General features: G+C 55.5%; 2 protein-coding genes across 3 annotated transcripts; both read right to left on the bottom strand.

The window, feature by feature from the left end:
• Positions 1-4,497: 4,497 nt before the first annotated feature.
• Positions 4,498-11,825, bottom strand: LIME1 (Lck interacting transmembrane adaptor 1). 2 transcript variants are annotated; one of them, XM_069802461.1, is made up of 6 exons: positions 8,343-11,825; positions 6,902-7,054; positions 6,287-6,338; positions 6,100-6,187; positions 5,491-5,918; positions 4,498-5,113 (listed from the first exon to the last, which is right to left on the bottom strand). In XM_069802461.1, exons 2-6 carry the CDS (start codon positions 7,015-7,017, stop codon positions 4,709-4,711), a joined length of 1,089 nt encoding a protein of 362 aa, XP_069658562.1. In that variant the 5' UTR covers positions 7,018-7,054; positions 8,343-11,825; the 3' UTR covers positions 4,498-4,708. The 2 variants fall into 2 exon arrangements, with proteins under 2 accessions (XP_069658562.1, XP_069658570.1); XM_069802469.1 differs by having other exon boundaries at positions 11,484-11,825.
• Positions 11,826-11,963: 138 nt separating this feature from the next.
• Positions 11,964-19,984, bottom strand: ZGPAT (zinc finger CCCH-type and G-patch domain containing). The gene is made up of 6 exons (XM_009924007.2): positions 18,922-19,984; positions 18,021-18,154; positions 17,086-17,244; positions 15,895-16,026; positions 14,663-15,080; positions 11,964-14,197 (listed from the first exon to the last, which is right to left on the bottom strand). The coding sequence occupies exons 1-6, from the start codon at positions 19,560-19,562 to the stop codon at positions 14,059-14,061; spliced, it is 1,623 nt and encodes a 540-aa protein (XP_009922309.2). The 5' UTR covers positions 19,563-19,984; the 3' UTR covers positions 11,964-14,058.
• Between the last annotated feature and the right edge of the window lie 124 nt (positions 19,985-20,108).

Genomic DNA, 20,108 nt, shown 5'->3' with positions numbered 1-20,108 from the left:
TGACCCCCCCACCCCCCTCCAAATTATAGGGGTTCCGGTAAGTTCTAGGGGTTCTCCAAAAGTTGCAGGGCTCCCCCCAAAGTTACACTCCCCAAAACCTACAGGGGTCCCCGCCCCCAAATTCCTCCCGAAGTTTTGGACCCACTGGAAGTTATAGGGCTCCCCCAAAAGTTACAGTGTCTTTCTGCTTGGGGGGAGGGGTGTGGCTGGATTTTTGGGGTGCGAGGGCAATTCCCAGCGGGAAAGGGGTCCCCAAACCGGCACGGATTGGGTCAGTCTTGCCCGCCCCGAGGAAACGCTGCCAAAAGCCACCCAGAACAGCAGGGCTGGGTGTGGGGTGCGTGGGGTACGTGGGGTGCATGGGGTACTGGGGTGCTGTAGGGTGCATGGGATACTGGGGTGCATGAGGTACTGGGGTGCTGTGGGGTGCACGGGGTACTGGGGTGCACGGGGTGCATGGGGTACTGGGGTGCTGTGGGGTGCATGGGGTACGTGGGGTGCACGGGGTACTGGGGTGCTGTGGGGTGCATGGGATACTGGGGTGCATGGGGTACTGGGGTCCTGTAGGGTGCATGGGGTACGTGGGGTGCATGGAGTACTGGGGTGCTATGGGGTGCATGGGATACTGGGGTGCTGTAGGGTGCATGGGGTACGTGGGGTGCATGGGGTACTGGGGTTCATAGGGTGCCCCGGGTACATGGGGTACCAGGGTGCATGGGGTACTGGGGTGCTCTAGGGTGGCTGGGGTGCACGGGGTGCATGGGATACTGGGGCTCATAGGGTGCCCCGGGTGCATGGGGTACTGGGGTGCGTGGGGAGCCCAGGTTTGCGCCCACCCACACTCTGCTCCTCGCCTGCCCCAAACCCTGCGGTGCCGCCAGCGCCGGGTGCTGGCGTGGGGCCGCCCAGGCCCCGCTGCTCTTTGATTTACCAACCCGCAGCCCGAAGGCCGGGACAGAGTCCGAGCAGCTGTCCTGGCCGGTGGCCCCTGCCTGTCCCCCCCTGCCTGTCCCCGTCCCCCCCCGGCCATCCCACCCCGGCCGTCCCCCCGCAGCCCTGGGCTGGCTGATGCCGGTGTTTCCCGCAGATCAGGGGGTGCTGGGGCCGCGGTCCCGGGGATCCCCTGCCTGGGCGGGGGGGGGGGGGGTGTGATGCCCCCAGCGTGGTGAAGGGGCAGGGGTCTCGGGGCGCATGGCCACGCGTCGTCCCCTGCCCTCGGGGGTGGCTGGAGGTGTCACCTCTGCCTTGTGCCGTGCCCGGGGCCGGGTGCTTCCGTAGGCGTGAAAAAAACTGGCAAACCGGGAAAACCCCCATGTGCCGGGGCCAAGGGACCGGGTGTCACCCCGGCACGGCCACCCACGGGGTCCCCTTGCACGCCGCGGAAAGGGGGGGGGAGCAGCCAGGCGAAGGGCAGCGTCCCCCCGGGAACCGGGGTGCCCACGGGGCCCAAAAGCTGCCCCGGCGATGCCAGGGCCACCGGGGACCGGGAGCATCCCCGGCGGGGCCATGGTGGGAAGCACAGGAGGAGGAACGCGGCTGGAGGAGCCTTCGTCCCCATCCCGCAGCTCTGTCCCGGCCCCGGTGGGCTCTGGCCCCGCAGCCCTCGTTAGCGCAGCCCCGGAGGAGTTAATGACCGAGCTCCGCAGCACTGGCGGGAGACACGACGCCTCTCCTCCTCCCGGAATTATGATAACCAGCCCGGGCTCTGCCACAGCGGGACCCGGGTAGTGGCTCCGCCGGCCGCCCCCCGCTCTGGTTTAATCGTTAACGCCGGCCGAAACGCTGAGCTGGCGGCTCCGGCAGCTTCGGTATTGTGCAATTCCCACGAGCATCGCCTGCCTGTTGCACAAGGGCTCCGGTGCCGCCAGCCAGAACCCCTTTTCCCAGGCAGGGTGGCTCTGCAGGGTGGCATTCCGGCGCTGGCATCCCTGGGAAATGCCGCCGTGGTACCTGGATTCCCTCTCCCAGGTGGGGGTGCAGAGAGAGCCAGGGCCTTGCCCGCGCTGCCTGTGCTCTCCTGAGCTGCCTGCTAGTGGGGTACAGAGCCGCAGGGGCCATTTGGGGTGTGAAGCTGCGTGGGGTACGGGGCTGTACGGGGTCCGGAGAGCCGTACGGCGTGTGGAGCTCTATAGGTGTGAAGCTGGTTTGGGCGCAGAGCCATACGCTGCGTGCAGCCGTACGGCACGCAGAGCCGTCACACGGGCTGTGGAGCCACGCAGGGTGCAGATCCTTACGGTGTGCAGCACCGTGCGGCGTGCAGCACCACGCAGCGTGCAATACCTCGTGCAGCACCGTGCAACCCCCTGCAGAGTGCAGCACCATGATGGGCAGCCCACAGGGCCCCCCGCACCCGGCTGTCCCCGGGGATGAGGAGGGTGCTCCCAGCCCTACCTGCTCCCCTCGCTCTGATGCCGACCCCGACCTTCCCAGCCAGACCACGAGACTCCAAGTGATGTTTTGGGATGGATCCTTCATTTACCACCCAGTTTTTGAGCCTCCAGCTGGCGCTCCGGGCACATTTTCCATCACCCCAAGGAGCGGGCAGTTGCTCTTGTATTTAAATGTGAGGCCGGCTCTGCCGAGCCCCGCGGGCAGCGCGGGAATTAGGGGCAAGCGGTTGGTCCTGCACACGGGGCTTTTTCTGCTGCTGCTGTTGCAGGTTTGGGAGATGCTTTGGCCACCCCCAGCTCAGCGCAAGCAGAAGCTTTCCCTGGCCCGGGTGCAGCTCAGTGCCGAGCCGAGCCTGCCTTTCCCCGGGGAATCGGCACAGTGGTACCCACATCCCGACCCCGCGGGCAGTCCCAGCACCATCCTGACCCCGCGGGCAGTGCAGGGCCCATCTTGCCCCGGGAACGATGCTAAGAGGCGATGCTCCTGCGTGGGGCCGGTGCAGCCCAACCGCAGCTCCCGGGGGATTCGGGTGGTGCAGGAGGGACCCAGCCCTGGAAATCTGTGGGATGGGATGATGGAGAAAGGGAGCAGGGGAAGGATGCAGCCGGGGGCAGCCCACACGCCGGTGCGGAGCGGCTGGCGGCAGGAAGAGCGCGGCAGCATCGGCGCCAGCTGCCCCACGCCGTTTTCTATCGGGGCCCTTATCTCGCAGGGGGATGGGAGCAGCTGCCGGGGCTGACTCCTCTATCTCAAGCGGCTGTGGTTTGGCATCGAGCGTGGGGCTGACGAAGTGGCATGAGCGCCTGAAGCTGCCTCCCAGCTTTAACGTCTTCAGCCTGCAGCGGGTTTTGCTGAGCGCCTTGTTTTCGTTTTTAATCTCTTTGCCCGCTGTGATGTAGGGGCAAAGCTGCCGAAGGAAGGCGCGTGGCTTCCTGCCTGCCGCACGGCACGGCGGCTCTGCTGCCACAGGTCCCAGCCGGCTCCAGCAAAAACCATGCCAGTGTGCCATGAAGTTGGGCAGCCTCCGGCCGGACCACACAAAGCGGCTGTGCTACATCCAGAGGGGCTGCAGTCAAACCAGGGCCACCATCGGTGCAGCACCCTTGTCCCAGCACCTTCAGAGTTCATCCCCCAGGCGCATCTCCCAGGGGACACCGGGCATCCCTTGGGGTAGGGACGCCAAACTCCCCGTGGGGAGGAGAGGAGGAAAGTTTGAGCCCCAGGGTCCGAGGGTTCCTGGTGCGCGTCCAGCTCTCCTGAGCGTTTTTTTGGCACCCGTTGAGGCTGCAGCACCTGCGGGAGTGACACAGAGGCGAGCGGGCAGCAAACTCTCCCCAGCTCCGACCCTGACCCCACGCAGAGCCCCCGAGCCGCGGTTTTAGGCACAGCCACGGTGAATCCCTGCTCCGGGATGGCCCACCTCATTGCAGCAGCTCTTGGCAGCGGCTGCGCATCCCCATCTCGGAGGTGCAAAACCACCCGTGCAGCACGGGTGCGCCCGCTCACAGTTACGCTGCACCCAAAGCCACTCTCCCAGCGCCGGCACCGCCGTGTTGCTGCAGCAGCAGCACCAAGCACCAGCACCAGGGTTTTAGATCCAGCTTAAGAGTGTTTTCTCCTGACAAGGATAAACCCCTCTCAGCCTTTTAATGGTGTTTGGGAGACAGCCGCTCGTGGAGGCACCCTTGCACGCGTCTGAAGGGTGGGAGTGGGTGACGGAGGACGGGCGGTCGCCTTGGTCTGCCTTGCACCAAGGCATGGGGCTGGCCCCTGGTCCCCATAACCGGGGACATTCCGTGATGGGAGCGAAGCTGCTCTGTGCATCCCGGGAGCTGGACAGGCCCCTGCTCTCCCCTGGGCAGAGGGAGGAAGATGGAGACCCTCGCTCATGGCATAACCCAGCTAGTGAGGGGCCTGATCCTGCAGCCCAGGGCCCCGGGACTGCCCCACAGCCCTGCCACCACCCACCCCAAAACACAACCGGTCCCAACCTGGTTCCCACCTTGATGGCAGCACCAGCCCTGTCCCACCGGGCTCCCACGTGGCACCCAGCACCCATAAACTGCCCATCTCGGGGCATCCCAACATCATCCTGCTGGCACTGGGTGGGTTGAGCCAGGACAAGGAGGCTTAAAGAAAAGTAACATAACATATATACAGAATGCAGCCGCCCCAGCGGGCACCAGGTTCGTGTGCACCCATCCCCGCAAGGCTCAACCCCGTGGAAAGCTGGTCGTAGGGGATCCCCCCTCCGCGACAGCATCCGACTGGGGTGGGACCACCCTGTGGCGAAGACGCCGCTCTCTGGGGGGGGATGCTATAGGTTGGTGATGTACACCTCCAGCCCGTTGGCCGCCGTCCTGGTGGATGCTCGTCGGGATTCTGCCGCCCAAATGTCACCGACGCTTTCGTACAGGTTTTCGGGGGCACAGGGCTTCCCCGGCTTGTCCCGTTTTGCCGCCTTCTTCCAGTTAACGTCCACAGCCTCGTAGTCCGGCTCGGGGCTGCGGCCCTGAGCAGTCCAGGCTCTGTCGCTGATGGACTCGTAGCAGGGGTCGGGGGGGCCTTGGGCTGCTGAGGACCAGCACCCGGCTGGGGCACCCTCCTCCCGGCGGGGGGGCGGCCACCCAGCACCCACCTCCCTCTTGGCCCTCGGGGACGATGCGGGGACTTGGGTTTTCTTCTTGGTGGCTTTGCACACTGTCGAGTACATCTCTTCCAGCTGTGAAAGGAAGGTGGGGGTTCGGGGGCAATCCCTGCCCACCGCAAGGTATCCCCACGCCCGTGCCCCCCCGGCTTCCCAGACCCCCTAGGAGGATCCTGGCAGCGGATTAACCATGGGGGATCCTGCTTTTTGCACAACCCGGGGAGCCTTTTGCAAGGCACAGAGAGCAGCACCGTGGGCATCATCTGCTTGGTCTTGGCTTCATCCTGCCCCCCCCCAAAAGCTCCGCTGGAAATGCAGGAGCCTAATTTACACCCTGCTCCAAACATGGGCATTACAGTGAAGCAGGGCATCACATGGCCCCCCACTTGCCCCATCCAGCCAGTGCAACACCAGCCCCATGCCCCATCCCTGCCACCCCCCCAGAGCCGTACCTTCGCCTGGGGAGCATCACCCACGCCGTCCCAGCACTGCAATGCTCTGGGAGGCCCCACCACGGCCCCATCCTGCACCTCCCCGGGCACCATCTTCTTCACTTTGCGGACACAGGCGTAATCGGCCGCCCCGTGCCCGGCACGTGGAGGGGGCAACTGGGTGCCAGCGGGCACGGAGGGCACCAGGGCATCCTCCCCTCCCACCGCCAGGCACTCATAGACCGTGTCCGGCACCGGCTTCCGCAGCGGGGTGAAGAGCAGGTTGGAGTAGGTCTGGTCGGGGGACGGGGAGGCAACTGGGGGGTCGGGGACGGGGATCTGGGGCAGCTCACGGTGCAGGAGGATGCTGATGCCGGGGCTGTGCAGGGAGTCGGCACTGGCCGTGGAGGCTGTGGGGCAGGGGAAATCCAGGCTGGCTGGCCGCTGGGCTGCGGGGAGAAGAGAGGAGATGGACGGGACACTAGGAATGCAGCGAGCACCAACCCCTGCGCCGGCACCAACCCCTGCGCCAGCACCACGCGGGCACCGTGGCATTGCCACGATGCGCTTGGTGGACTGTGCGGGGACTACGGGCACCCATCAAGGGTCACCAGCCCATTGGCCACTCACTGTCATCCCTGGCCTTCACCCGGTACAGCTCGTGCAGCTTCGTGTCAGATTTGCTGAGCGACCGCAGCTGCGTCTGTCTGAGCAGGGACTGCAATGGGGGGAACGCACGCCGTCAGGCTCCTGGCTGGGAGTTGGGGTGCCCAGAGCTCCCCTGGGGTGGATCCTGCCCCCCCCAGTGTGCCCTTACCTCATCCACCAGCTTCACCCCATCTGGAGGGACCTTCTTCTTCCTGCCCTTGCTGCGGGGAGAAGTGGAGCTGAGCCCGATTCAAGTGGCCAAGCCGGGGGCAAGGAGCCAGTGCCCCAGGACCCCGACGTGGCCACGGTGGGCATTGCCACGTGCCCCTCGCCGGAGCAGCAGCACCCCCCCAAATCCACAACCCTGCTCCTTCGCCAGCCCTGCAGCAGGGTCCGTGCTGGCTGGGGAGGCCTCGATTGCATCCTGCACCCCACTGAGCCGTGCCGGACACCGCTGGCATCACCCCTGGCATCACCCATCCCACCCATTCCGCTTGCAGCTCAGCCCTCTCCAGGCTGCTCCTGCAAGACTTTTGGGTGCAGGGGGTGCAGCGGTGGCGGGGGGCGGGCAGCAAGGCACAGGGGTGCAGGATTAGACCAGGCAGAATTGTACTGGGGCTGCAGCTGGGGGTTCAGGGTGAACAGAGCAGCAGATCCCAGCGGTCCCAGCTCAGGACAGGCACACGTGGGGTCTCCACGTTCAGCCACCAAATGCCACCGAAGGGTCCCCAGCCCCATTCCCAGCACCAGGAGGCAAAGCAGAGGGGCGGCGGGCAGCACGTACCGTCTGCAGGCAGCGCACAGGGCGCCCAGGTAGACCAGGACACCGAGCAGGGCCAGGACAGCACCGGCCGGCAGGAGCGGGGTCCGTGCCAGCCCCTCGCCGCCGGCTGCAGCCATGGGGGACCCGCTTCTGACACCGCTGCGGGGTCAAGCTCTGGGGAGAAAAAACACGAGTCGGGGTGCAGCCGGGTGCTGCTGGGCTCACCATGGCACAAGATGGTGTTCCGTGGCCCCCCAGGGCTTGCCACGGCCTCTGCAGCGCAGCCCCCCCGGGGAAGGGGGTCTCTCCAGGTGCTCTGGAGGGGGACGTGCACCGGGGGCCCAATTTTCTGGCCGGCTCCTGCCCTCCCCAGGGCTGCCGCTCTGCCTCCAATGCTCTGCCCAGCAGCAGATGCTTTGCCACCCCCAGGGAATAACTTCAGATTTTGGTTCCTTTTAAAAAAACCCAAACCCAACAAACCCAACAGGATTCAAGCTCCCAAGTTGCCACCGAGATGTTGAAAAGGAGATGCCCTGAAAACCCTCTGGAGACATCCCAAAAGTGCCAGTGTGCTTTCTGGGGACACTGGGACACAGCCCCGGGTTGTGGGGTGGCCCAGACAGGACGGGGAAACAAATGACTCAGCTTCCCGGAAACAGGGTGAGCTTCAGCCTCACAGCCGCCTCTCCCTCCTCGCACCCTGGGCATGCCGGGATGCACTGGGACACCCTCCTTCCACAGCGGGTCTCGCCCTCTCCCCCTCCAAGCCCCGTAGGATTTGGCCCCATCCACCCGTGCCATGCGACCTGCAGAGTTACGGGGGAGAAAATCCTGGGTGGGAGCGATGGTGCTGCCGGCACCACCGGCATCTCCCCATTTGCAGCACCATGCATGGCGAGCTCCCGGCCGGCCGAGCCCAGCCCAGCCTTGCAAACCCCACAGCGATATTTCTGCTCTCACAGGAACCCGAGTCGCTCCCTGCAGCATCCCAGCACGATCCGCGCTTGAGCCAGGAGCTGCGGGATCACAACCAAGCACCGTCCCGGCCACGTCGGCAATTCGGCACAGGCAGCGCGGCATACACGGACCCCCCCCACCACAACCCCGGTTTTGTAGCCGCTCTGTGCTGTGACACGAGAGCAGAAAATGCCTGACCTTTTGACCGCTTTCCTCTGCCTAAAGAAAAAGCCGTGCCTTGCCCAAACCCAGCGCTCTTCCCCGCGCCTTATTCAAGGAAAAACGGTCCTCCCCTGCAAACTACGGCGGCGGCAAGGCCAGAGCAAGTAGTGCAGAGGCATGAAGGTGCCGGGGAGCCCGACACAAATTGCGGATGCTCCCCAGCCCATCAGGATCCCACGCCTTTCCCAGGGGGGCTCTCGGTGACGCCTCATCCCATCGTCCCCGTCCCCGCTCGGCCGTCAGCGTGCTGCGAAGCCCAAAGCAGAAGCCGACACCGCTTCACCTGCGCCGATGTCGAGACGGCGGCTGCTGCTCCCAGCTCTGCCCAAGCCCAGCTCTGTGCACGCCCTGCTCCCCAAAAAGGCTGGTGTGCTACTAGAGAAGCGCATGCCCGCATCCGGAAAATGCCTGGTCCGAAGGGAGACCGAGGCAGTTCCCAGCACCGGAGTAAGGCATGGCTCGAAGAAGGCAGTCACTGATCCAGATTTGGCTGGCAGCAGAGTCCCCAGGCGGGACAGGGCTGGCACAGCCGAGCAGGACAGCTTCCACCGACGCAGCTGGGGACACAGAGATCCCATGGGACACGCCGAGCGCCTCTTACTCACCCTCTTACATATCTTAATCCGGAGACAAAGATCAGACGAGCGCCGATGAGAAACCGCCCTGCTTCGCACAGATCTCGGGTGCTACAGCAGCCCCAGCCCCACGGCGAGCGGGGAGGTCTGTGCCCATCGAGGGACCGATCTCGCTCCCCTCTGCCCTACGCCCTGTGTCACACCGCAGCATCTCCGCTGCGTCGTTACCCCAATAACCGGCAAGTCTCTGCCTACTTGTAGCACCTTTTTATCTGAGAACTTCCCACGCCTTTGGAAAGTTCCCTGACTGAAGCCTTAACCCCTGGAGAGCAATTACTTCAACGCAGAAAGTGAGACACGGAGGTTTTAGGGACTAACCGGGCTGGACAGACTGGCTTAGATCAGAGCTGGGAAGGGAAGGCTGTTCCCTCTCCAACGATATTTTAATTAGACAACACTACTTTTCTGTCTGAGCATACATTAATTAGACGGATTACCTGCAACATGGGCAGTCGCTTTAGACAGTCCTTGCTGAACTTGTTTAGCTCATTAGAGCGACAGGATCGCAGGCTGCAGAAGCAACTTCGTTCAGGGTAGAACTGAGCAGGCTCTGAGGTTTAGCAGACAAAATTATAACGAGGTACGACGGCTGTGAGATGGTGTTATGTCGGAATCAAAGTGCGAGCTTTTACCACGCTGAGACAGGCACACACAGGGCAACTTATCCCACAGCAGGTGGATTTTCCATCCCTGAGTTTTTAAGATTGAAGAAGGAAGGCAGAGGCTTCCTAAGTCAAAATTAACACAGAGAAATTCTTCTGACCTACTTTCTGTTGTGCAGGAGGTCAGTGGTTGCTCCTGGATTTCTGACCTATAAAAATGCCCAGTGCACGCTCAGCAGTCACTGGAAGAAACCACTTCTTGGGACAACACGTTGGTTCTCCCAAAATTACAAATTTGAGAGGAAAACCCAGGGCCTGACCGAAGCCGCTCAGGTAGGACTAAGCAGGTTTGCAAGGCAGAAAGTCTCAAACGGACCTTCCGCAATGTACACCTGAATTCCCTGCCAATAAAGTTATTGATCTCCCAGTCCTGGGGCTATTCTCCGGGGCAGGAGACTCAGCAGACAGCATTTCATAACACGCTGGCTCCACAAGCCAAGATGGCTTTGAACATGAGAGCAGTCACAGCCGTTGCATATGTGCGACGCGCACCCACGGCCCACCGAGGAGGGAATAACTCCCTTTTGTGATACCTGAGCACAGGCACGATAAATGCAGTTGGTTTTTTACTTGTGACTCCTACAAAAGGCACAAGTTTCTCAGCTGGGCTTCATGAAAACAAGATTAAATTTACTGTAAAATTAAGTGCTGCTGCTGCTGCTGATTTTGCTTGGCCTCTGATTCATCTACCCAGATAAAACCGCACACAGTGTTTGGTACAGGGTGACGAGAAGAAAGTCTATGAAACTACTAAAAGCGTATTTGCAAGAAACCAGGGCGAACATTACAAGCTGATTTCCATCAGTGATTGCGAACATGGCTGCAGCAAACACAGCTCGGGTACCCTGGGGAGTTGCACTGAAAAAAAGTCCCAAGAAGCAGAAGTAGGTCTTTTTTTTTTTCTTTTCAATTATGAAGAGTGAAAGCCCCGTAACAATTAGTCAACAACGTTGAATCTGCCCTAGACCATGGGACGCAATTAGTACATCTTAAGACTATTTCAAACATGGAGCAGGGATGAGATCTCACCCACTTCACTCGCATTTCTGCAGCAGGGGGGAGAGATTTCACGGTCAAACTCCTGTGGAGGCGTTTCATTTAGAAAGGGCCAACTATATTTCTACACGCCAGACCCAAATGTCACAAAACTTGGACGCATGCTTCTAATTACAGTTCTGATCATTACTCATATGCCAGAGTGGCTTTTGTGAAAATATAGTCTTACGCCTTAAGGTAAGTGACCCGCCTGCTCACACCGTGTGGCTTTGGTCGAGGCTGACATCATTTCAGCATTTTTCTCTCTTCCTGCCCTTCCGTGACTGCTGGAAACGTCCTCACTTGGGCAGAGAAATGCACTTTCAAGCAGAAGCCGAGAACCTGCTAGAGAGATTTTCTGCAGAGCTGAGCCACAGAAGGACACCAGCAGAGACCTTGGTTCTGCAGTTATAGGAAGCCAGATTCCAAAATACAGGATGGGCATATTAAGGAGAAACATGTTTTCTCGAGAATCACCTGCCTACCACAGTGGTTTTCTTGCCACACATTCAGGAGTTTTACATAATTTCAGGTTTACAGAGGACAGCGTTTCAACGATCACACTCTCTCAAGCCTTCTCACCTGCAGCCAGGAGCTCAGCTGTTCCCCAAGAGCTGTTCCACATGCAAGCAACAACTCTAGTCCCCCTCCCCACAAGACAACTGGAAATTTTTCTGTTGAAAAAAAAAAAAAAAAAGAATGCCACACACCTCTGAACTCAACAATTAATTCCCCAAGAAAGTAATCGGTTCCCACTCAACCTCTAGATTCAAGCCACGGAACCCCAGCAGTGTTGCCAAGCTCAAGCACCTTTTCTTCCTTTGTAAGCCCAGATGCTCGCAAAGCACAAAGCATTAAGCAGCACAAAGCTCGCAGCCCTCCTCGCAGCCGACTGAAAGTTTAACCCAGCTGATACTTCCCCACTGCAGCGTTACAAGTAGGAATCCTGCCTGTCCAGTCTAGCTAGCCGCAACGGCGTCTCCGACAACATTGGAATTTCTATATAGATCAGGGTTTTTTAAAGTATTTTTCAACCCCTGGTGTAGCTGTGGATACCCGAGTTTGCCAGGCAAGAAAGCAAACACCACTTACTTAGCAGAAACTCAAAAGCCGGCGAGTGTGAAGAGTGGGAATCCGATCATGCTCTCTTCCTTGCCAGCCAACCTGGAGAATTTCATTTCTTTTATCCCACAGAGTTACTCCTCGTTAGGGGTTTCCGAACATTTCAAACATCTCGATCTGAGCTCTCCCACTCCTCTTTATCTCCTGCTAGAGCAGACAGCTCTGAGCAGATACCATGCAGCACACACCACAGCTCGCTTCCTGGCCCGCAGAGGTGGTTGCTTCACCCAATGGTAGGCTGGGTTTCTCCCCGCCTTGGCTGCGAGCAGCGCTGCAGACGGGCTCTGCAGGCACCCGGCACATAAGAGCACCCTCTGCCGCGCTCCACTTCCCACCGAGCTAGTTTTAGTGCCAGCTCTCTATCCGCAGGGGAATATAAGGAAAGAATGGGTCGCCACAGATCATCATTACCTTGCAAATGAACAACGCCTTACAAGGACAGAGAGGAAAAAAAAAAATAAAAAACAACTTTATTCACCAGGGACGTGAACTGTCTTGGGTGGGAGGGAGCGGCCATTTGAATAGGAGTCTGACAAGTAAGGCTGTGGAAATCCCAAGCAAGGGTCAAAATACACCTTAGCTGAGACACAGGGCTAATATACCCAATTCTTAAAGAGGAGACAATGATGTTATATAGTGTCAGAGCACAAAACAAACCCAAGAAGTTTCTCTGCCCAGCTTGGCTCACCAGTCATGGGCCACTTCAGCGAGCACCCATGCTAAGCTGGGCACATTAATCCTTGTCACCACTCAACATTTCAGTGTGGGGAACAAACAGTCATTTGTGAGGGAAGGGCACTGAGCAACCATTGTTAAACCCTCGAGTTAAGCCCAGTGCATGGAGAACACAAATTCAGAACAATGAAGATAGTATGGCCAATTTAGTTAGAAACTGATGGATGCTAAGTGCTCAAGGCAGCCCATGCCACCTTTCACATCTACACGGTGCCCATCACAGCAGGATCCAAGTGCTTTCCAAGAGAAGAGAGTCACTCTAACAGGTTTCCTGAAGACGTCCATCTTGTTTACTTTTGCTGTTGCTCTGTGTTTTCTGAGGTGTGTCTGCAGCAATGCTAAATCCCACATGACTTGAACAACTCTGATCGTATCTCCTTCAGCCTTAGATCTTCTGGTTAGTTTGGCAGCCTGACCCTACAAGTAGGTGCAGCCCTGACCAGGCTGACAGCTTTATAAGTTTCTTAGGAACAGATAAAAAAAGGTGGTACTAAAGGAGCCAAACTTTTCATTAGAAAAATGACTCACAGAATAAAAGGAAATCAATTTCTTAAATTAAGAAAAAACCGTGCCCTTAAGATACTGGCATGAAATTGCAAACAATTTTTTTTTTAAAAAGCAGTTACAACGCACAAGTTCCACCAGAAACAGAATCTGGTGAAACCACCATCTCCTCTCGGGCAAGGACTGGCTGCTGCCAACACAGAATATAACCTAGGGGAGAAGACAACCTTCCTGTACAAAGACTCTCCACGCTGCAGGGAAGGGCACTTCGTTTGCTTGGCCTGCTCGCAGCATAGCCTGAAGCTCTCCAACAGACAGGGCTGCACGCTGGGCACATACAGACCTCCTGATCTTTGTGCTCATCCAGGGCCCAGTCCAACCTGGATCTGGGTCCTGAGGTTTTTTAGTAAAAGGACATGTGTTCAGCGAGCTACCTAGGACAGAAAAACTCAAGTAACGATGGCAAAAAATCACAGGGTTCCCTGCGGAGTTGTTCCTAGCTAGGAGGTTTGAGAATCCATTACTCTGCTGTCTTATTCCCCCAGCTTTGGCACTCTACTTGTGGAACCACGCAGCTTTCCATGCCAAGTCAATGAGTTAGGCTATAGCACGTCCTAGGGATACTCTTACAGTCAAAGTGATGAAATATGACGCTTGAGGCCGCTAGTACCCACCTCCAAGCTGCCAGTTTTCTGTCTATTCATTACACTAGGGCTACAAGGAACTGCTCCCAAAAAACCTCAGTTCTCAGATAAATCCCATAGCAAACACCAGAAGGTAGAGAGCAGTTGAAGCAATTTGCCTTTGCTGTTTTTCACCCAGCACAAGCCTCTACTGCTTTGCCGGAATGTGCTCGGGACCCTGCCTCCACTTGTGTTTGTCGGTTGGCTGCAAACACAAGCCACAGTTGATGGCAGGATGTGGGGCTTTCAAAGCCCCTCCTCAGCTGGTTCGTAGCCAGCAATGTTACCCCCCGAGTAGCTACAGACTCTGGATGGAGGTGCTACCGTAGTGATAACAGAGGAAAGAAGTGTGCAAGAGAGCAGAGAATCGTATTTCTTGTAGCTAGTCCTTGTACAAGGCTCAGGCTTACTGAAGGCTTGCAGGGCTGGACGGATGTGTACTCCTCCCCCTCCCAGCAGAGCTCAGAAGCATCTAGTTTTAGAAACTGCTGCTTTTCAGCCCAGTTTTCAGGCTGGGCAGCCTGAAGCCCAGAGGAGCAGGATAGCTCACCCAGGCTCTGAGGCCACAAGCACCGGGGCTGGCTAGAAGGACAATCACTGCAGTCAAACGCCTTTCTCAGACACTAGAACTCAGTCATTTTCTTATGTGTGTCTGCTTTCTTCTGCTCCCGCTGCAGACTGGCTTCCTGGGCCTGCAGCTGCCCCAGCTGTTTGTGCGCATTAGCCAGCTTCTCCTCCAGCTGAGCTGTAGCAATGCTGTGCCTGAAAGCAAAAAGCATTATGGCAATGTCATCCTGCATGATAAGATCAAAGGCATGTCATCATCCCAGGAGGGTTTGCCCTTTCCTGCGGGATTAGTGCAAGTGACCTGCTGAAAGCCAGGAAGAACCTGATGCTCAGCACAATCGGGGCTAGAAAATGTCCTCCTGTGATGCTCAACAACAACACTGCAGAGATGGGCATGAGAAGGAAAGAACTCCAGTACCTTTCCTCAGAGAGCTCCTCTCTTTGTCATAGCTGAATTCCAGCCAAAGGACCCCAGACACATCTGCCAGTGTCCAAGCTGCTCTGAAGCACACACTAAGGTCTCTCTCCTCCTCTTTCCCTTAGGTCTTATCCAGGTATGTTTCACTTGTTCCTCCTACACCTCATTTCAAGCCCACCCCTTCCCAGAAGTGCCACGAATTCTCAGTTCATCCTGCAGTCCCAAAGAGAATGTTTTCCTACCGTCCAATGTTGCGTGCCAGGGCCTGCTGGATTCCTCTGATATCCCGCTGCGTTTGTTCAATCTTCTCCATTGTCTGGAAGAGGCGGACACTCAGGGCCTTCTTGGTGCTCTTGCTAGCATGGTAGATCTCTTTGCTGTTCCTCTCTGGCAGTGCCATCCCTCCAGCCTTCTCCCCAGTGCTCTTCCCTCGCAATTTCTCATTCAAAAAGTCAAACACGTTGCGGGGAGGCTTACGGCTGCCCGCAGGGGACTGTCCAGAGCTGTTTCCCTTTGCTCGGCATTTCCTTGATTTGCCTGGGTCTAGCTTCCCCTGTTTCTTCTTCTGAAGCACCTCAGCACACTGGTCAAGGGACTTCCCTCTAGGAAGTACCACAGCCTGCACCGGCTCCACTCGGCCCTCAGAATTCTTCCCTAACCCTGAGGAGAGACACCAAGCGATTACTGCGAGCGAAGACATCCCCTCTCAAGTCACCTCCCACCACAAGCTCATGCTGACAACTGCAAGCTTAGAACAAGTAAACAGGCCTTTGAGGTACAAAAAGCTGTAACTACCATCCAAGTCAAGGGGAGCAGCAAAGGCCGCAGCATGGTGGATGCAGATGCTACGACAGGAGCCTTCTGCAGCACAAGATATATGACAAAAAGGCCGAGGCCACCCATCAGGCCGGTTTCTGTGAAACTAGGTTCAGCCTCACATTCTCAGCTTCTCAAGCCAGGTTCTTCTTAAAACTGGTTTGGTTCCTCTGGGAGAACTAGAGACAAATGTAAGTAGCAGACTGCCCTCCTAAAGCCCCCAAGGCTCAATACAATTTGTGTAGTGAGAAGCTAGTTCAGCAGGCTTTGAAGTCTGCGTCTAGAACCAGGAGATGCTTTAACACAGACATCAGAAGCTTCATAGATCAGTTCCCTTGTACCTAAAGCCTTTGAACATCTCATACAACAGTTCTCACGGCTTTAATCAGGAACTTGACCATGGTTCCAAATGCCTCCAATTTTTGCTATTACCACACAGGGGCTGGTGCACACATATGCCTGTATTTCGATTAAGTAAGTTATCCCTTCTTGCCTTCGAACACAGCTGTGATTCATCACATAGCTTGAACCTTATCTAACAGGGCCTTCAGCAGAGAAAAGTTTTAGCTTAATCCAAAATCTTGTTTTTCTTCACTAGCTTTAAGATCCATCAAGGCAGTCGGGCTCTCACAGCACCAGGACCACCTTCTCCTCTTACCTTTTCCAAACTCGTATCCCATCTGAACAAGCAGTTTGGAGCCAATACCACGAGTATGGGCTTCCCAGCCACCAAAAGAGGAACTGCACGCAGGAGTCCATTCCCCATTCTCTGGAACTCCTGAGTCTATCACTGTGGCACAGAAGAGAAGAATCAGTGAAACACAGAAACAAAGCTGCTACGCAAACCTTCATCTGGGGCATCCACACAGCATGAAAAGCCTTCACAAAGCAGTGCAATATACTTCCCTCACCCTAGAATCATTCAGCAGTTCCTCCAGCCTTACTTGGTTCCTACCAAGCAGTCACCTTTTACGAAGGCTGCACAGTGAGTTACCTGAATGAGAGATCTCACTTGATTTAATGCACATACCATCTCATAGCTCCAGGCAGAATCATCCAGAAGTGCTTCCTTTCCTTCCTTCTGGGATGGTCATACAGACTGACATACACCATCAAAGTAAAATTTGGCACAGTGGCATGTAATACTTACCCTGTGCCTCCAGCTCATGTCTCTGGTATGAGGCTCCCCTAGGCCACAATGCTAATTTTGTGTTATTAGGATCCAATAATCTCTATTAGGCTAAACTAAAGAGCTCTAGGACCACAACTTTGTCCCTGTGACGTAACTGTGGCACCAGCACAGGGACAGCACTGTCCATGTAATCTCAGCGAAGTCACTTGGGCTCTCTCTGTGCCAGCTCTCAATAGTAAAACAGGGCATGGCTGTTCCTGCGACCTCATCAAGGCACTGGAAGGACCAAACACACACAATTACTGGGGTCTCATACTCTTGTGTCATGGAGCTACATGTTGTTCCCCGAGATGAGGAAGTCTCCTGATTCACTTATTAGCTCAACTCAGCCAGCCACATAAGAAACCAACTCAGAGCTTGGAACTCGGCTCTAAAATATCACACCCTGTTCTTTCACATGTTGGAAGTTCCCATGGAAACCTCCAACCTTCATTAGCCCAGTAATTTGCATAAACCAAAGATTTTAGTTTGCAATTGTAACATAATAGCTAATTACTATCTTTCTGTTTTCTATCTTTCAGCAACATATAAAGAGATTAGCTACTCTTTCATCAGAGGTGAGACACTTAGAATGAAAGCTCCAGGAGAGTAACTCAGTAGGTCCCAGAGAAAGGCAGACCTAGACCGCTTTTGCTCACACCATCCCCACTTTCTCACCTTTAGCATAACCAGAATCATCAACACTGTCTTCATCAGACTCGGCAGATTCAGCACCATCTTCAATTCGCAGTGGGGGAATAACACTATCTCCTTCCACAACAGCTTCCTTGAGCAGCAGGGAATCAAACTTCACAGTGTAGTAACCACTGTCAATGTCTACAGAAGGAAAAGCAAGGAACAAGAGTTCAAGTAAGTCTCCAATATGCAACTGGCAGAGGGCTTTCTAAAACAGAGTTAGCTCCAGCGGAACGACATGGGAGACGGGGAAGGCCCAAGGAACACGTGTTTTAAAAAATTCTGTTTCTTCTTTGTGCTTTAGTTTTCTGTCTGGGAGGGAGAAGCACCCACTGCAATGAAAGCTATTTCCACAATGCCTATGTTGAATACTTAAATGTTTATTTCTAAGAATGAAGAAAGATGGGCTGCTGAGAAATGGAATTAAAGAGAAGTTAGACTTACTCTCCTCTGACCTAATAATTGTCAAAGAAAGATGGAAAGAGAGACTAAACCCTCACCCATCGCAGGACATAGGGAAGCCTGTATCAGCTGATGGGCAGGGGCAGCTCCCCCAGCTTTTGTTTAAACAAGAGCAGATTATTGCAATTCTAACCTAATACGCATGCCAATTCCTGCAATACCTGCCTCTTCCCTTTTGGTGTGGTTAATGACCACGTAGTCATTTCCTTTCCACATTCCTGCTCTTTATGTCTTCTTTTTGTATAACGCCCTCCTGTTTCCTAGCCTATTCCCTTCCCAATCCTGACAAAATTCAGACCGTTTTCTCAGCTATGTCGAGATTTTCAGTTTAGGGCTGCAGCTACATAGTTAATGTTTTTCTATCATCAACCAAAATAGTCAAGTTTTACATTCACTTAAGCATTAGCCTTCATCTTCCACACAGAATCCTGGCAGTGCACTGAAACACGACTCACCAGTTATTTTTGCAGTGTACCATATTCCATCGCTGTGTTTCGCCAGGCAGGCTGAGCCCACCTCCAGCGTGCTCAGATTGGGCTCCTGAAATGGCTGAAGCTCTTCCACAGAGACCACCTGACCGTGCGAAAACCTGCCAGGGAAGGCGGAAGAGGAATTATCTCTACCTCATTTGAGCAGGCTTTAAATAAAAACTCCTTCTCTCCTTAAAGGAAATGCAAATGAGTCGTCAGTGGTGATGAATCTTTACCAGTAATTATGGAAGTTCTATCATGCATTATTTCAATTACATAAGATACTCATTTTTCATCTTAAACATATTATTTATGTCACATAACAAAGAATGCATCCCACCCCAGAGAATTAAGCTCTCCTTGCTAGTGACACATGCAGTAACAAAGTTCACGGGTCCTTTGAGATAAACAGGATCACTCAGACACACAGGCCTCTAGTCCAACCTCCTGCTCAAAGCACAACCAACTTCAAAGACTGATCAGGTTGCTCAAGACTTTATCTAGTTAAGTTCTGAAGACCTCCAAAGACAGAGACTCTACAACCTCTCCGTGCAACTGGAATGTATGCACTATCGACAGACAAGCTTTGGTGTTTTATTTTACAATACTTAATCGGTTATTAATTTAGCCAGTTGACTGATTATGTAAAATCTCTCCAGCCTTCCCATGAGATTTTCCACTTCATCTCTGCATTACCTAAAGAAAACAGTCAAACCGATGCCAGTGCTTGCCATAACACATTTTAAAAACATAAACAAAAAGGCAAAATTTCATTGGGTAAAAAAGCCAAACATGGTACTTCCAGAGGAGGTTTATCCCTTTGAACGACAAGGCTGTTAGCGACAGGAAGGACAAAAGCCCCCTCCCACCCCTTTTTCTTTTTTACCGACAGTTCTCTTTAAATCTGCATTTGTCATCCAAGAAGAACGGGCACGGCTTCAGAGACTTGTGAGTTGGATAGAGGTAGAGCACTCTGACTCCTGCACTGCCGTCTTCTAAGTCCTCTGTCCCCACAATCATGGCATTATGGTACTCCAGGGTGCCCCAAGAACTGTAGTAGGGGGCTTTAACCTTCATCCCACTCAATTCCTCCTCCTCTTCTCTGTCAGACTCCTCCTCCTCTTCACTGTACTTTGATTCACTTCTGTCATCAGTTTCTTCATTTCTCTTTGATGATACCCCATCGTCATTAGCTGAAGGCTTCTCATCAGTTCCGAGCTCAGCAATGGCTTCCTTAAAAGCAGCATACTCCTCATCTTGGGCAGAACTGTCTGGGTTGGTGTCCTGCTCCGGAAGACCTACTGGGGAGGAGGAGGAGGCATTTGTATCTAAAGTAGCCAGAAGTTTGCTCTTTTTCACTGACACCAGGCTGGATTCAGTCAGCTCTATCAGCTGCTTTAAATCTTCCTGCAACTGAATCAAGTCCGACTGCTGCGATGGGTCCAGGCCTGCCCCTAAAGCCAGCTCCACTTGCTGCAGCTGGGCATTATAGGTCTGAATGGCTGCTTCCAGACTCTCTTCATCCATTATCAGCAAAATAAAGATGTGTTTAACAGCGTCCTTTCCAGGAACTCAGAACATATTCGAAGAGTTTACTTAAGATGAGCAACTTTTTGGATAACAAGCTCTTGTCCGCAGAAGCTACCATCTACCCCGCCGTCCCGCTTCTTCCCTCGGAAGTAACCAGGCCAGTGCTCCCGCAGCAAACAGGCGGCGAAAGGCGATGAGAGAGTCCGAGGAGAGGCCGGTCCCTGCCCTCCCCCGCCACGGCGCCCGCTCGAGCCCACCGGGCCCACACACGGCACCGCTCCGCCGGCAGCCCAGGCGATCGCGGCGCGACCTCTCCGCCACGCGGCTGACAGCAACTCCCCAACCTGACCCTGACTCGGCCTCCCCACTCACCCCTCGGCTCCCCCTTCCCCTACTGTACCGCCGCCATGACACCCCACCAACTTCCGGCTCCCCCAGCACCCCCACTTCCGGCTTCTTTAGCCGACGCCTTACGCCACTCAGCAGCGAGCCCGCCCCCCACCACTGCGCTTGCGCACTCTGCTCCTCCTGGACGTCCGCGGC

The sequence above is a fragment of the Haliaeetus albicilla genome, chromosome 2, assembly GCF_947461875.1.
Source record: "Haliaeetus albicilla chromosome 2, bHalAlb1.1, whole genome shotgun sequence".
Classification (NCBI taxonomy): domain Eukaryota; kingdom Metazoa; phylum Chordata; class Aves; order Accipitriformes; family Accipitridae; genus Haliaeetus; species Haliaeetus albicilla.
This window is presented reverse-complemented; position numbering and strand designations above follow the sequence as displayed.

Bases quoted from the DNA above. Each gene is read 5' to 3' on its own strand.
- LIME1 (XM_069802461.1), bottom strand. From the start codon at position 7,017: ATGGCTGCAGCCGGCGGCGAGGGGCTGGCACGGACCCCGCTCCTGCCG. The intron at 6,188-6,286 runs GTAAGGGCACAC...CCCCCATTGCAG, and splicing joins GGGTGAAGCTGGTGGATGAG to TCCCTGCTCAGACAGACGCA. The intron at 5,919-6,099 runs GTGAGTGGCCAA...TTCTCCCCGCAG, and splicing joins GGTGAAGGCCAGGGATGACA to CCCAGCGGCCAGCCAGCCTG.
- ZGPAT (XM_009924007.2), bottom strand. From the start codon at position 19,562: ATGGATGAAGAGAGTCTGGAAGCAGCCATTCAGACCTATAATGCCCAG. The intron at 15,081-15,894 runs GTAAGAGGAGAA...GTCTCTCCTCAG, and splicing joins GGGATACGAGTTTGGAAAAG to GGTTAGGGAAGAATTCTGAG. The intron at 14,198-14,662 runs GTAGGAAAACAT...TTTTGCTTTCAG, and splicing joins CTGGCACGCAACATTGGACG to GCACAGCATTGCTACAGCTC.